The sequence below is a fragment of the Xiphophorus hellerii genome, chromosome 7, assembly GCF_003331165.1.
Source record: "Xiphophorus hellerii strain 12219 chromosome 7, Xiphophorus_hellerii-4.1, whole genome shotgun sequence".
NCBI classification, from domain to species: domain Eukaryota; kingdom Metazoa; phylum Chordata; class Actinopteri; order Cyprinodontiformes; family Poeciliidae; genus Xiphophorus; species Xiphophorus hellerii.
In genome coordinates, this window is record NC_045678.1 from 24177629 (window position 1) to 24195185 (window position 17557).

At 36.3% G+C, this 17557-nt stretch overlaps 1 protein-coding gene across 13 annotated transcripts in view; it reads left to right on the forward strand.

Moving 5' to 3' along the window:
• The window catches only part of stxbp5l (syntaxin binding protein 5L), a 154389-nt gene that overhangs the window by 116916 nt on the left and 19916 nt on the right, over positions 1-17557 (forward strand). For 6 of the 13 annotated variants that reach the window (XM_032568476.1, XM_032568473.1, XM_032568479.1 and 3 more), the window contains one exon: positions 3156-3221. In XM_032568476.1, coding sequence (XP_032424367.1) covers positions 3156-3221 — 66 coding nt within the window. Of the gene's footprint in view, positions 1-3155; positions 3222-10438; positions 10544-15872; positions 15927-17557 lie in introns of all 13 variants that reach the window. The other 7 variants (XM_032568467.1, XM_032568471.1, XM_032568470.1 and 4 more) reach the window with 3 other exon arrangements.

Consider the following 17557-nt stretch of genomic DNA (forward strand, 5'->3'; position numbering starts at 1 on the left):
TGGATCGCATAAAATCCTAATGAAATACATTGAGGGTTTTTGTTATAACAAGCCAAATGGGAAACCCTTTAAGGAGTAGGAATCTTTGTGAAAGCCACTGTAGAGGACTATTTCAGTTTCAGTCATGTTTAAATTATGTTCTTTGCAGGAAAGAGAGAAAAAGTCTTGAGTTTAGTAAGAGCAAATTATAAATATTCTAGGCTTCAAGTGATGTATATTTTAACTACATTAAACTTTGGAGCTTGAATTGTGCTTGCACTGGATTGAAATCTATATGTATGATTTGATCCTCATGGGATATGGTTTGAAATAAATTCTTGATCTATTCAATAAAAATGTTTTACTGAAACCTTTCAGCCGAACTGTCTGTCAAGTCTTTAGACATTCACTGAGACAAAATTAGACACCAGACAGTTTGTTAGAACTTTTGACTGAGTGGGAAATAATTTAATTATTGAAAATGTGTGACGACTCAGTGAGGCTTTTAATGAGCCCACAATGAATGTATATAAAACAGCAAACATTCACAGTGAGATCAGGGTGCAGTTATGTGAGCAGATGTGGTTTGTTTTGATTTTTTTGAAAGAGAAATGACTGCATTTTGACCTGTGCTTGCTGCATGCAATAATATTTTGATTGGACTTGTGTTTGGTTTGTGTTTTGATTGTTTGTCTATGTCATTTTAAAGTGTGATTTGCACTACGTGCTATATATACTAAGTTATATTGACATTTACATCTCAGTGTAATTTTTTTGTGCCAAAAGTAGTTCCATATTTTAATCAGACTGTAGTGCAGGTCACACTGACAATCAGCCACTCTGCTCCTTGTGGAGAAAATGTAGTTCCCGTTAACATGAAATTAAAGTTTTACCCAGCGCTAAAAAACCTTGATTTTAATGTCATTTATTTATTGACAATAATTATATTCAATAAGTACTTGCACAACTTTGATATTTATTGGCATCACTGAGAAATAGGTGTAGACCTATAAACATTGGGAAATTTGTAGAAAAATTCAACTTTTAGACAAGGCATACTTGAGCTTGTATAGATACTTGTATCTATACAAGTATAGCATACATGAGCAACAAGTCAATTCAATGTGCTTTAAGCTGAGTGCAATTTATTTAGAGGGGGAAAAATCCCACATTAAGAAATAATTGGTTTTAACAAAAGCAGAGCAACATTATTGTCACCCTGCTGTTAAGACTTAATTGTTACCTCCTAGTGTCTTCTACTGTCCACTCCACTTCATGGCGTAATTCAATCACCCACCCACAGAGACCTCTCTGAGGACAGCCACATGCAGCATAATCTCAAGTATCATGTTGGATATGCGCACCAACAGGGACAATAATAGTCAGTGTCAGAGGGTAGAGACAAACACACAGCAGATAATAAAAACAAAGAATCAGATCATAGTCGGAAACAAATAAAAAAAAGAAAAACAAATCTTGTTTTTAAGAAATGCAGTGGGGAGAGAACAGCTGCTTTCACAGAGTGGAGCATTGATTTCTCAGAGGAAACAACGATACAGACACTAGATTCATATTCTGGTCCGAAATCACTTTGTTTTTTTCTTGGTAATTATGTTCTTGTTCTCTTCTGTGGAAACACTGAAACCAGTGCATTATCAGCTCCTAAGAGATTGTATTGAAAGCTGTCCATCTCTGAGGGGAACGCCATTGTTTAGCTACATTTAAAATGGTCTAAAATAGGATGCATGCTTGTCTGCAGTGACTTACGTGCACAGGAACAAACAGGTTTGTCAAGCCCTTGATACTTTGTAGAGCCCGTTTTCCCACGTCAGTGCGAAGTCTTCTCCTATGAGATTTCACAAAGTTGGGGCATACAGAGTCTGATACTGAGATGTTTTCACTCAAAATGATCATCAAAAAAGATCTAGAGAGATAGATAATTTTTGATCTATCTCTTAGATAGACAGAAATATGCTTACTTCTGTCCACTTGATTCCATTGGCTTTCTTTGGGATTTAGGCTTAAGGACTGTGATGTCAGTTGAGGAAAGTTAGAATCTCTGTGTTGATTTGGTCATATAATTTGAACAATTATCTTATTGAAAGGTTGAGTGACAGTCTTGTTCTTGTTTTGAATGCCCTGGTGTTTCAGAGTTCATGAGATCATGTGTTTAAACAGATGTTCCCAGGATCTTTGGAAGAGATGCAAACCGTACTAAAGTGCTTTCCCACATATTCAAAAAAAATTTTCACATGCAACCCACTTGGAGCATTTTCAGAGGAGATTATAGAGTAGAGCAGAGTTAAGCAAACTCCAGATGTTTACGTTTTAAGGTGAGGATGAATTGGACATCATTCAGATAAATAGTTGTTGTGAAGACGTGGTGACCTCAGGATGGCAGTCTTCTAGTATTTTCTGACCTTGTTGTGACAAAATAACTTCGTCCTTATCTAGACTAGTGGCCAGTCACTAAAAATTGGACTCTTTGTTATGTTAGGTTTATACTGCAGGATAGCAGATACTTGTGGATTACTAATAAGAAATTCTTAATGCAGTTAAGTTGAGTTTATTCTCACAGCCTGGCAGCATTTCACAGCAAGTGTAATCTTAAGGCATTTTTGTAATTTTACAGAAATACACAATGCATGAAATTTACACAAATGCAATCACACTAGCAGACTAAAATAAATGACTGTCAATAAGTCAAATGTTATCTTTAAAAGAAATTCAGTCAATCGCATTGTCACTGACATGTGGCAAGGGTAGAAAAGAGCAACTCTTTGGAACTTTAATTGACTTCCAAAAAAATTATAATAATTAGTGGCTTTTATTTTAATTGGATTGTTTAGAGTACCCATATAACTGTGCTTCCACTGATTTTGTTAAATATTATTTCTTAACATGTTTTTTACAGCATTCAAATCACAAAGTAGATATTTCTATATAATTTCTGTGTTAGACTTAATCATATAAAGATTTGTATTTTTTTAATGCTATCCCTACATCTGTAGTAGAGGTGCCAATAAATAAGCATAAATATCTCTTTTAAAAGTTTTGTCTGGCTGGTACAAATTTTCTATTTTTATGATTCATCTGTATCAATAAAATGGTTACAGAAAGTTTTGACTGAATGTGTGTCTTCTTTTCCTCCTCTTGGGTGTCATTGGCTGCGGCAGGCCTTACTGAACTCACTGACAACCAGCAGTCCATAGACATGGAAAGAAGCAAGTCACCCACTTCAGGTAATCTACCCACACATGCCTACACATACACACAAAACACGGCCACACTTGCCTCTACCTAATTCTTGCTCAAAGTTTGCATCTGTTTCATTGCTTGCACTTTGAAACTATGCTGGGTTGTTGTTGACTTTTAACTTGTATTACAGCATTCGGTCACTTCACCCATCACATGAGCATCTTCACTTGATGAGCTTGGCAGCTGTTTAAAATGGCAGCTCTCTTTCTGTGGGATTAGCTGGAAGTCTTTGATTAAAAAGTCGCAAAGGTGATGGAAGTAGAGTAGAATATCTGATGTGTTTTTCCACAACCGCAGCTGTTATTTTCTTTCATTTCTTTAATCCAACAGGATTATGTTTTCACAAAGGTAAGAAAGAAAAAAGTACCCCAATCATTTTTTCATCCTCTTTCTATGTGCATCTTTGACTTGTCATCTAAAGTTGATGAAGCATCTGGCAGCATTGGTTATAATCATGTTTTTGAAGTTGGGCTGGTAAGGTCTTAGTTTATATAACCCTCTTTGTTCTTTGAGCTGATTTAGTCCTATTTGTACTATATCATTTAAAAACTCTTCTGATCTTCTGTCTATTAAGTGTTTGTTAGCATCTGAGAGGGAGCTGTTTGTATTCGATTATACAGGATGTATGATGAAAGAGGTTTGCCTTCTGAAAGGTGTAATTGTGTTACAATCCACATATTCCAGCAGTGTGTGTATGCGTGTAGGTGATGTTCTATTCATTATCTTGTCTCTTTCATTATAAATATAACACCGTACAGAAAAGCAGGGTCAAACCACTGACATGGGCTACTGAATGTTTTTGAGGTATGGATGTTTGATTAAAATACTTGGTACCTTGATTGCAGTTTGTTGAGTTTTACATGTTGGAGAGAAAAAAGGGAGTGCATTGTGGAGGTGCTTTTGTGCTTGTCATAGCGAGACATTTTATTTCAGGACTTAAAGGTCAGAATGGTTTTGTTAGTGCATGTGGTAAAGGGACAAACATACTTGCTCATTTTGTTAAAACAGGACTTTCTTAACTTTAAATATTTGACCTGCCTAAACATTCTTACCGCTGATAGATAAATTAACAGTATGGGTATAAGAAAACAAGATTCTGTGATTTAAAAGTATCATACACTCATAAATGTTATGTAATCTATCTTATTAGAGACATATGTATTGCTTGTCTTACTTTCAAGTAATTGTTGTCAAACGCAGACAAAAAGATGATGAGGAATATGAAGAAAATGCCTGATTTTAGGTGTCATTGAGAATAGAATTATATAAAATGGACTGATCAGCAGGGATGAGAATGAGTATTAGGAAATATAATACAGAGTAATGTGATGCCACCCAATAAAGTGGTGTGTCATCAAAAGAATCTAATTTTGAGAGCCTGTTTCAGCAATGATGCTGCTTCTATGGAGCTGAAACTAATTTCTTTCAGTGAGAAATCCTTTCTAATATTTGTCTTGATGGCCAATTTATTCCAGTCTGATTCTTCTTTTTGATGAGACAAGGAACAATTTAAGAATCTTTTCACATCTCAGGAAATTGCACACAATTTCTCAGACCTTTCAACAGATTGTGGCTAATTTAAAACTTTGGCTGTCTGTGAGGTTATGTTCAGCAATTTCTTGGGAGCGGCTAAGGAGAGTTGAGGTTGTTTTGGACTGAAAATGTTACATTGTCGAAATAAAAACGAGCTGCAGTAAAATCTAGTTTGTTCTCCCAGATACAAGTATGCCAAAGTGGACGTCTGTGTGATAGGATTGAGTCATTGTTTATCAACAATGACTTGATTCATTTCGTTATGTGTAGGTTGTCAATATATTTCACTTTGCAGAGAAATTAGATTTTTGGGAATTGTTCCATGATGGAAACCTTTTATTTCATTCTGAAAAACGTAGTATTTTGACAGAGTGAAAGCCATCAGGACCACAGCTGCTGCCCTCCTGCCCAGCTGCCAACACTTCATCTTTGCACCTGTCCAAATAGGTGATGACCCTGCTTGGCTCTGAGGCATGTTTTGTTAGATTCTATCCTCACAGACCCCCACAGAGCTGGGCCTTTAAATGACTTTAAAAGGGGCCACTCACCTGACACAATTTTCAGCGGCAAAACCTCAACTTTTCTTCCCTCAGCTGTCCTCAGAAAGCCAAGGACACAGAAATGCTTCCTTGATAAGAATCTTCCAGTTATCTCTGCAAGACCTCTTTTTGGTAGAGGGTTTGGAGCTCTGTTTTGGGGGGAAAGTGGTATAAAGTTCTAGCTTATCTAATGTTGTGGCCGGTTCCAAAATGGCAGACCCTGAAGGCTTATCTAGGAAGAACGAGCTGGCATCAACTCTGGCAGCTGTGGCTTGAGTGTTCAACTGGTCACCCACCAATTGGAAGGTTGTTGACTCAGTACAGCCCGTTAAATTGTCCTTCATGCTTCAAAGTGTCTTCTGGCAAGACACTGAGCCCTGAATTACCCTAATGTGCTCATCAGCATGTACGTGTGTGTATAATAAATAAAAGTGCTGCATGTGGTGAATAATAAGAATATGAAGCAGTGTATGTTACAGATTTACTGAGAAACAAACAATAGTAGCACATTGTCAGTCATTAAAAAGGAAAACATTTGCCAATTGAAAGGTTGACAGTTTGATCTCAGTCGGCCCATTCCACGTCTCAGGGTGTCCAACTGGAACGAAAACACTGGAATCTCTTGATTAGGGTATAATACATAAATTAGACTATGAAATGTCTGCCCTTTCAGTTGTCTAGCAGATCAGAAGTGCTTGGGAGAAACTTCTCTGTCAATTGATGGGTTGGCAGTCTTCTCAATCTTCCCACTCCATGTACTGAGGTGTCCTTGGGTTAAGCTCCTAATTTGTTGGTTTGTGTGAAGTAGTAGGAGAAAACTCAGCATTTGTTCTTCAATTTTCTAAATGGTGACTTAAAAAGGTTTTTGCCAATTTTCAAATGTATTCTGTATTTGTTTTCCGACATGTTTAAGTGGCTCAGATCATCAAACAAATTTCTATCAATAATAACTATAAATTGATGAGATTCATCTGAAAATCTAATTGCCACCTAAACCAGTTAAATGGCCGTGCCACTCCTGGTGGCAAGAAGTGCTATAGTGCATTTGAGATAACTTGCAAATTTGAACTTACTATGGAAGAATTTTGCCTTTTGTTCTTTGATTGAGCCACATTGGAGTTGTTTTTAATGACAAACAGGCTACTTAAGGTCTTTCAACAGCATGCCATTAAAGCCCTGATGCTGACTAGGCTTCTCAAAAACTTTTATTTTGTATGATGTGAGTCTTTCCAGGGATGAACTTGACTAAAAGTTACAATCTGATTCCATTCCTCTTCATGATTTTTGATAAACAGCATAACGTTTGATTAAAATGGTGCAGTTACCTTTTTTCCACCAGCAGAGTTTGCAGGAACATGTGGGGAAAGGGCACCATTGGGCAACATGATATTTAAATGATGTAAAACTGTTGGAGTAGTATCATGGAAACGTTATGAGGCTTTGAAGGCACATGTTTTAAAAAACTGATTACCTTGATTCGGACAACCATAAATAAGTGCTGTAAATGAGTATTTATTTGCACTGCAGCTAATTTGCTAAGGTTAAGAGTCGTAGTGTTTATCGTGCATTTAAACAGCCCACACATTTTTCATTGCAATATATTATGAGTGTGTCAAAATTTATATCAAGCCATTATTTTTTTTTCCTCTTAAAATATAATATAGGATATATGTCACCTGTTTTCACATGTGTACTCACCAGCCTTGCCTTCTGTTGAGACCACAAGGACAAAATAGTGTGACTAGGACAAGATGTTCTTTTCTTTTGTGGTACCACGTCTTTCAGAGCTGTCTTGTCGTCTAGGTCACGGGCATTCACTGTAACAACAGGCTTGTCATTGGTTAATTAAAAGAAGGCACGATGCATGTATAGATGGATGAAAAGCACAGGTATACGTATATGTAGGACATGACACTGTGTGAACATCTATGATTCACATTTTGTCTATAGGAGAACATACTCATAAAGCAGATAAAAAACATTTCATAGCTTTAGAATTATAAGATGAAAATTAATATGATCACCTTAAGAATTGTTTCCCCTGCATCTCAATACCTGTTGCAAATTAATTGGAGAACGATTAAAAACATACAGAAACGTGTTTTTCTTGCAGTAATATAAGACGGCACAGCTGTGCTCTGCTTGGCAGACTGAGAGTTCATGGCCTGTTTTCTCTGGATGAATACACACTGCCACTCTTCTTTGTGGCTACTTCTCTGCCCCTGGCAAACCAGGTTTGCTGCGTCTCCTCAAAGCTGTACACACCCTCAGACAGCTTATTAAGCAAGTCAGCAATTGTCTTTATTCACCCCATAAGTCGGTAACTCCAAGCATAGTTGTAGATTTCTTCTTAACAAATCTTCATCTCTCTATTCTGACGTTTTTCTTATCTTTTTGTTGCCATTAGATGCTGTAATTGGCCTGTCCGCTGACTGCACATTGTCTCCCTCCACACCTGGCACATTATGCCTCTTTTTACTTCCAGGGGTCAGTGGTTTTGGGGTTATGTGCTACCTTTTTTCTTGTGAATTTCAAGCAACAAGTAGCCATAGTAGGGTTTATAGCTGATCCTCAAAGTCAGTCTAATAAGATGGGACATGACTGATGGGATCTGGATCTAGAAGGATACATTCAGCAGAGGTCCTTCAAACCTGAAACTTCCATGCAATTAATTGTGAGAAACCTCCTACCACTTAATAATAGAACAAAACAACTATGCAGAATTATACCAAGAGCAAAACTTTGAAAAAGGTAAAAAAATAAAATAAAAATAGGGTTTTGAGAAAATAAACACTTTATCTGTCAAGAATAAATCCCATTTTAGCAATCATTTTATGAGAACAAGTAAATATTGTACTCCACCTGTATGTCCATCATTGTATATTAGGGCACTCAGGCCTCCCTCCTTACCACACTCCCTCCAGTTGAAGTGTGACAGTACACATAAATCAGTGTCTTTATTTCCATAGCAAAGTTTAAAAAAATGCTAATTCTGGATTTTTGTTTTCTTCTTTTGAGTAGAAAATATATTTTAAGAGAAACATGGAGAGAAAAACACCATTGCTAATAGAAAGGTGCTAACAAACCATGTCATGTGTATGAAAGTAAATTTTTTGTACTGCTAAATTCAACAATAAATTTAAAACATTTCCAAATTTTCATCCAAACAGTGTCTTAGATGCTGTATGTACTCAAAAAGTTAAAATTAACAGAACAAAACATGGTTATTCAATTCAGTTTAATTCGATTAAAAAAATACTTTTTTATCCCAAAGGGAAAATGTTGGTATAATTCATATAATTCAAGTATATTTACAGAGTCGATAAGTTTGGTGATGCTTCAGGAATGAAGGTTCTTACGGTGAATCTGAGGAAGCCTCTGACTGAAGACTGTTGCTGTCTCATGACTGTCATAACATGCTAATAGCTCAACATCCAGGCAGCAGAAAATTCATAGTAACATATCATGGATGGCACAATCACTTGTTGGCAAGCACTGCTAATCCACCTCATTTCCTTTTGCTGCTATTTAAAATTTTCTATTTGACCATATCTTTATAAAGTCAAGAAGAGAGACTTTAGAGACGGGGATATAATCCCTGCCTATTGTGATGGATGGCAGAGATGGTTTGAACTTCTTCCTTCTCTCTCAGCATCCATGAAGCCTCCTGTTCAACTTCTTTGAGATTTGGGATCAGAGGTCAGGCATTGTTTGAGCTTTCAAGATGCTAGTCAGCAACTCCCAGGTGGACAAAGCATACCTTGTTGTCTTGAATACATATCATAGTAGCTGTCCAAAAGTAAAAATGTAATGTCAAAATCCTTCCAGCGGCACATCATCCAAAACCAGAGGGAATAATTGTCCAAACATATAACACCTGCACCAAAAATTTAAACAGTGTTTGAAAAACAAAGCAGCACAAACATAACACAGCTGCTATCATAAGAGGCGCAATTCATATCAGTCCAGCCTTCATGCAAAATAAGTCAGTCCAGAGTAAACTGGCTTCTCTAAATGTGAAAATACAAAATAAATAGACAATGAAACATTGTCGTAACATCTTTGGCATTTTTTGAATTCTATGTAGTAGTTCCTGGTTGGATCCTGATCTAAAACTAATGATATAGCATTAGTCTAGTATGCTGTCTATAGCATACTAAAAATATGCAATAAATACACTGTCTTGGTATAATCAGTGACCAATTAGTTTTCCTTAGAGTACTGAGATGGTTGTACGGAAATGCACTGCATTACTGAATCTCTAAAATATTACCTGAAATGATTTTTGAATGCCACAGCATTATGAACAAAGCATTAATATACAAAGAAGAAACATGATTGATGGTTAGGTAAATATTACATTGTCTAGTAATAAAATGGGATTATATGGTTTGTAATTTTTTTCATGTTGGAATTAGCAAACATTAAGATAAGCATTTCTAAAAAAAAAAAAGTTTCCTTTTTGACAAAACCTGTGTGATTTTGACTTTAATGTCTCACATTTTACTTTCAGTAGTTTTATAGTTGAAGAAATAATAATTACCATGGTCAATGTGACACTGATTGTATCAGCTGTACAAATCTTTGTCATTGTTTCCACGGGATTCAGTTAGTTGTACATTTTGCAGTCAAAATGAGTATAGATATCAGAATAGCAAATATAAGTACAGCTGAGGGAAAGATGCATTGTTTATGAAATAACTTGGGCTAGAAACATAGCAATAATTGTTTGGTTTATTGTTGGTGTTTGTAGATGTAGCTCTACAAGGATTGTGTTAAAATGTTTAAATATGTTTGTGCTATAATTGGTTTATCACATAAAATATTTACATTAGCGTAATAGTGTCCTAAGTAGTTGTGGCTGGTGGTAGTTTTTGTTGTACTTGTGGTAGTATTGATAGTCCTTTCATTGTTATGTTGAGAGCAAATCAAGACTGCTGAGTGGTCAGCTGTTGATGGAATGGAATATTTCCTAAAGATCTCATTAACCCCTTTGTTTTTATACCTTCAGATTTGATTCCTGTCTATTACCTGCAAAGTTTCTCTTCTCCCCAGTTCACCCAATGTGTTCGTCTCTCCCCTGATTCCCTCAAAAGTCTGTGTCTGTTCTGTTGGCTCTCCTGTTTCAGTTCATTACCCAACCTCCCTTCACAATGATCCACGCATCCTGCCAGAGCCTGTGGCCAGTCTGAGAGCCAGCCACTGCAGTCCAGTCTTTTACTTACTGGACAATGGTAAGACGGAGGGATGACTCATGGATCTTGGCCTCTTCACGGACACCTGCTTGTGGTTTTTGTTCTGTGGCAAACATGTAATACATGAGGAAGATAGGATCATTAGTTTTAGGATGGTGGTTGTTTCAGTGTTCACCTTGCATGCTTGCTATGCTTCAACACTGTGAGCAGCCCTACTAACAGGATAGCAGAAGTTGAATTATTTCAATTACCTTTGACATAGTTAAACACTATTAGATGATGTAAAATAGAAAAAAAAATACAGTGAGTCCCTTCCTAAAGTACAGATTCCCCTTGTACTTTTGAACATTTGGCACTTTACATTCATAAACTGCAAATTATTTTATAGAATTTTGTATGGTTATCAACACAAAATAGCACATACTCATGAAGCAGAATAAAAAAATGCATTTTTTCCATTTCATTTGTTTACTAAAAGAAAAACAAAGAATATAATATGCATTTATATTCACTGCCTTGTTAGACTATTAATCAGAGAAGTGTCATATGGTAGGTGTGTATGAGCTGCAGAGATCCACAGCTCTGGTGGAAGAATTCCTTGATAGGATAATTATTAGTTGTACCTTACAAAAAGAAGGCCTAACTAATGAGAGCAGATAGGATGATAGACATTACAGTCAGGTGAGTCAATCAATACAAGGCTGCAGGATATAATAAATGTTTGGAGCTGTTTGGGAGCCAAAAAGAGCACAGCTCTTCTTTGGGAGTTGTGCCACAAGAACCGGTTTTCTGAAAAGAGCTGAACTTCCCTTCACTAATGTGAAAGGTTGTGGATTAGTCAAATGACACAAAAAATGTAACTTTATGACAAACATGACAAATGCCATGTCTGGCAGAGAACTAACACTACACTTGCATCGAAACAGACCTCCTCCTTCTTCCTAAACACTGTGGTGGCAGAATAATAGTGTGGAGATGCTATTCTTTGGTGAGAACAAGAAAGCTTGTCAGAGTTAATATGTGTTAATAAGGGCAATTCTGCAAGAAAACCTCTTAGATACACAAAAACATGAGACTGGGGCAAAGGTTCACATTTCCATAGGAAAATGACCCCATACATACACCCGCATGGCTTGGACCTTATGGTAGTACTTCTCAGTAGAAATCCTGACCTAAACCCAATTAAGAATTTCCAGAAAGATTTGAAAATTGATATTCACAGACACTCTTCATCCAATGTGACTAAGCTTTAGCTATATTTCAAAGAAGAATGAATGTGCAAAGCTCTTGGAAATGTACCCAAAAAGATCTGCAGCTGTGATTGCAAATGCACAACACAATGTTAGCGTTTTACAGCACATTATTGTATCACCTAAAGTACCATTAATATGAACATAGTTTATGGTTGTAAGGTGACAAAATGAGAAAAAGTTTGGGGATTGCATTTCTTTGCAAAGCACTGTGAATCTTCTTACTTCTACAGCACTCTAGTTATGGAAAAAACCACAGAGACATGGGGAACATTATGTAGGTTTTGAGGTAAATCTACTTTTTATGATTCAGCAGAAAAAATTTAATCAGACCTTCCATAGCCATCATTGGTGACAACAGAACGACTCATGAACGAGCTTGCTTGCAGTGTAAACAAGCACGGTGTTGCTAGGAAGAAAGTGTGTCTGGCTGTTTTTTCAGTGTGCTCCATGCTTTGTGTGGATGATTGCTGGGCGGTGTCATTGTCTCCGCTGCTCCACATGCAGTGATGTTTGTCGTAAAAACCAGACCTGGGCTTTGACCTTGGATCCCTCATCACTCTCCAATGCTGGGCTTAAGAAGAGGAGGAAGGGGTTGTATTCCAGTTGGATACTGCTCCTCACTCAGTGATTCATTCTATGTGGCATAATTCAAAGTGCCTCCTCTAGAGTCACTCATCTCTGCCACTAAAAGGCGACAAGCTCCTTTCCTGAGCCATAGTGCTTGGGGTCTTTGTCTGCGTGTCAATAAACTCACATACTTATCTTGTTGTCCTCTTGGCTAACATTCATCATTGCCTTGTCTTGTCTCTAACTAACTGCATGGAGCTCACTGAGTGGCCAATTGCAGGGCTGATGAATATTAATACAGCTTGCTTTTTTTGTCAGTTTAGCAATGTGTGTCTTAGTCCCATGAATTAGCCTCATATGTGATGTCAGCATCCCATTTTATAGATTTAAGTTTTGTAATTCAGAACAGTGATTATGAGTCTGTCATTGAAGAATCAGGACAGGATAGGTGCAAATTATCATTATTCAGTCAAGATACAAAAAATCTACCACTAAAATGCCTGATTTTTGTGACCTAAAAACAACTTTAAATCTTTTTTTTCTTACCTGAATTGTGACATACTGTATATGCAGAACAACTCAACTGAAAAACAAAAATGCAAGAGGGCTAATTCTAAGAAGATAAAAAAAACTGTAACTACCTCATTAAGTAGAAGTAAACATTCTTAAGTCACTTCTATATTGTCAAGTCTCACTAACCGGTTAATGTCCGGTTCAGTTCCACCCCAGCTTGGAGCATATCCATTATGATCAGTTCCCCACTATTGTGGGCATGAGTAAAGGCAGGAAGGTGGACGGTGACTGAAATTTTTCCCTAACTATGGAGGACTCTGTTTCCTGTGACAAGGCATGTATTTACATAGATGAGGATTGTTTCTAGTCTGTTGACTGGTAGATTTGTAAAATGAGATTATTTTTGATCTGTTGAAACTCTCCAAGCTACGTATGGCGTTGGCTGAGATGCAAATGAGCAAATGTCAAGGAAATTACATTTAACATTATTTATGCATTATAAGATAAATAACTGATGTTGGTGTATACTTAAGATGACAAAATGTCGAAACTTGACCAATCTTAATCAAAAAACATCTTTTTCTGAGGATTTACATTTTTACATCAGCAAGTTAGTGCAACTTTTCATCATTCAGAATTTGCCCTCTTAATTTTGTTTGTTTTGAACTGGAAATGTCACAAAATGTCCAAAAGAACCACAAATGATTTATCTTGCTCTATATTTTTTTAACATCACACAAACCTGGCATTTTACCACAGTGTACATTTTTAAGAGCCACTGTATGTGACTGTAAACTGATGGCTTGTCTGTGCGGAAAGATAAAATGTCGACTTTTGCCTAGTGCAAAAAAAGGAAGGAAAAACTGTTGAGCACTGCCAGAGCATTTTGGAGAACAGTTAAATGTTTATATTTGCCTTGAGCAAATGTTTTATATTTGTAGAGAGAAAGCAAGTACTCTCTGGGCCAGAAAAATAACTTTAATACAGTCTGCAACCAGTGGAAAACAATTTATTGTGCAATTTCTTCACATAGAGATATGCCTATGATTGAAAAAAGACTGCTGACATCACATTTGAAGCCTTTGCTCCAAAAACGGCTGTTGTGTTTAAAGTGACATGAAATCACCATAACATGGTGAAAAATTTAACACAAAAATTACCATGTATTACATAAAACTGACATTCACTGAAAAAATATTTGTTGTTTCTCTACGTCTCTAACCAATCATACACTGTGTCTCATAAAATATTCACCTTGTTTGCCGTTAGTTGAATTTTGTTACATTTAATCACATCTAACTATGGATCAGATTAAGTATGAAGTCCATTTAAGATCTGATTCTGAAGCTGACACTAATTTTGTAGTGTTGTGTGAATTTAATTTTGCTCATGGCAAGAGTTGGGGGTCTGATTGTGACACCAGTTGCAGTAGACCCTCCCAAACTTAAATCTGTTTTGTGTATTGATAAAAGGAGTGTCTACATTACTATGCCTGCAGTTATTAAGATGAAAGAACCAACTGAAAATTTCAATTAAGAAATTTGAGAGATGAAAAAAAACTCTCAGTCCACATACATGCATAAGTAACATGTACTTTCGGGATGTTTTTCTTCGCTAGTTTCGAGTAAAGCTCCCTCAGCGAAGGAGCAATTGCACAGCGAGAACTATCTGTGTGCAACAGGTTTAATTTGAGAATAGTTTTCCTGTTATTGTATCTCTTACAGTCAACATTTCATATTGCTGCTGCAGCATCTGATCCCTAATATATATGAAAAACATAAGCGCTCCTCTGTTATCTCGTTAGTAGCATTAATCTGAAGGTCTGCACTCGATGTTGGAAAAAAAAATCCAATGAAGTGAGTCAGAAATAGACTCTTTAAATTTGCCCACATACATTTCTAATTTATTCTGTATAATTAGAATTTTTTCCCAGTATTTTCCAGAAGATATCATTGTCATTGGAGTATCAGGTGACACGGAACTGGAGGTAAATCTTTGGATGAAAGCATCTTGAGAAGACTCCACCCACCATGCATAAACTGGAGTTTACTTTTGTCAAAATTTTAACACTAGTGTTATTTTTTTTGTATCATTTGTAGGCCCTGGTAAGCCTCCTATGCTGCACTGTTTCTTTGGCGTTTAACAGCAGAAGGATTGAAACCTGAGTCCACTTCTTTTTCACAAAGAAATCTGTCGGCTCCTTTGATTTTTTTCTGCCCTCTTCCAATAAATTGAAAACACAGATGAAATGAAAATAAATAGACAAATTCATGGTCATTCCATTTTTCTTCTGATCACTAAAATTACCAGGCATCATATAAAAACCATTTTCTGTCTTCCACGTGTCAACTAAATCATTCAGGAGAAATACGTAAATAATAATCAGTTTTTCTTGTTTATTTTTTCTTCTTTTTGAGATGGAACTGACTTTTAGCACCTCAACTTCAACCTTTACAGTTCTCTACTTACTGTAAAATGCTTGCAAAATGTTTCACTGAGCTGTTTTAGTTGCCTTCAGTGTCTGACTGTGACTGTTGTATCGGCACCATGTGGTGTCATTCTATTTATTTCTGCCTCCATGTGAGACATCCCAGGCCTCTGAAAATAAAAAAGCACTAAATATGAATTTATTTTCTTTTAAATACTCTAAATAAACTAAACAAAAGGATGTTAAATAATTCAATGAACAGGAGAAAGTGATTGTTTCACCCAACAGAGAGCGGTTTTCTACCACCACATCAGTCTTGGGTGTTACCAGTATTGCAGAAAGAACTGTGAACAATGGCCTGGGAAAACCTTAGCGCATGCATTTTGCCTGCCTTATGCAACTGCACAAATCTGCATGCACTGGTTCCTTGTTCATTTGACTGAGTTATGTTTCATTAAGTTTTCTGTTTATTTTTTGGACTTTGTTTCTCATTATTTAACATAGATTACATCAGCTTTGTTTTCTTCTTATTTATTTAATTCCTTCATTTACTTATTTTTATTTGAAGGGATTAACCGGTTGTTTGTTTCCTATTCTTTTGTTTCAGTTAAGGGACCCGGCAGAAAGTTAAGTCTGCCCACAGATCTTAAGACTGATCTTGGTACGGTAGGCGAAAGCCAGCAGTTTTCACTTGATTTCCTTTAAGTTGTTTAATTTCTGTTTTTCTCAAAGATCTTAGGCTTTTCTGTTGCTTAAGAACTTTTTTTTATTCTTCTCACTACTTTTTCCGTTTCCTTATGACTTTCTCTGTTTTGTTTTTTCAACCAGCCCATAAGACTGTCGGCCTGAGGTGTTTGTCTATTTTGGCCCTTTGACGTGTTTTGATTTCATTTGAATCTACTGTGTCTGTTTCTTCTACATTTTGCAAGTGTTTATAAAGGTGATTTTGTAACTCATACTCATATTCAAAGTTGAGGCTTTCTATCGCTTTTACCATGATTGGACCATCTTCTGGTTTTCCTCAATCTTTCCTTCATCGACAACCGCTGCTTTTCAGTATTGGATCACTCGTTGCCCTTTCTCATTGTAACTGGATCATTTCCTTCTCAAACAGTTCTTCCTTCATTTTGACTGGATCACCTACATTACAGATATGACGTGTTCACCCCCGCATGCATCTCTAACTGCTACACATCATGATCTCGGGTTTCCCTTGCTGTCCTTCTACAGTATGACATAGGCTGTCCATACTGACAATTTCTGCTTTTCAACATAAAACTTGCCTGTCCATACTTATCTCTGTAACTGTCTTCATTACAAACTTTTTTTTTAATGCAGGTACAGTAATATTGTTTTCAGCAATGGTAAGAGTGAACATTTTTATGCCAGAATCAAAATGTCCAAACTGTTTACTTTAGTTTTTTTAGTAAAAAAACAACAACATTTTTTTGGTGTTTCTCCTTGACAACTAGTAGGAACTTTTTTTATGCATCACCTTACAACCACACAATTTAATCTATTCCATTGGGATTTTATGTAACAGACAAACACAAAGTTGTAGATGAAGTGGAGGGAAAATGATACATGGTTTTATTTTTTTTTTACAAAGTAAGAAAAGTGTCAATAAAAGCAAATAGCGTCATGTAAACCAAAAAACACAGCAGACAGATGAAGGTTAACATTGGTGAGAAGTTAAAAACATTGTTGGGTTATAAAACATTTTTCAGCCTTAAAGAGTAAGATGAAATATTTTGGCCTTCATGCAAAATGCAATGGTGGTGAAAAATTAACACTCCATCCGAATGCACCATGCCTATTCTTAAACATTGTGTTGACAGCATCATGATGTGAGGATGATTTCCAACAGGGACAAAGTAGTGGGGCAGAGACATTGGGGAGATGGATGGAGCTAAATTCAGGCTAATCCTGGATGAAAATGTGTTTGAGGTTGCAAGAGAGTTGAGATTCTGTTGGATGATAACAATAAAGATAGTCAGAACCACAATGTAATAGTATAAAGTATATTATGTTTTTTGGAATGACTGTGAAAATTAAAATTTCTGTTAACAGATACTTTAGAGTTAGGGAATCCAAATCAGATTCAATACAATAACATTATCACTTTCGATGCACTTCACTAATCTGCTTGACCTTGTGTTGGTCTGTTATAAAAAATCCTGGTAAAATGCATTAAAGATTGTGGTTGAAGCAAGTCAAAGTATGAAAAAGATCAATGGGGTATGAATTTTTGGCTTCTTAAAGAAAAGGAGCAACTTTGTAGAGTAAACAAAG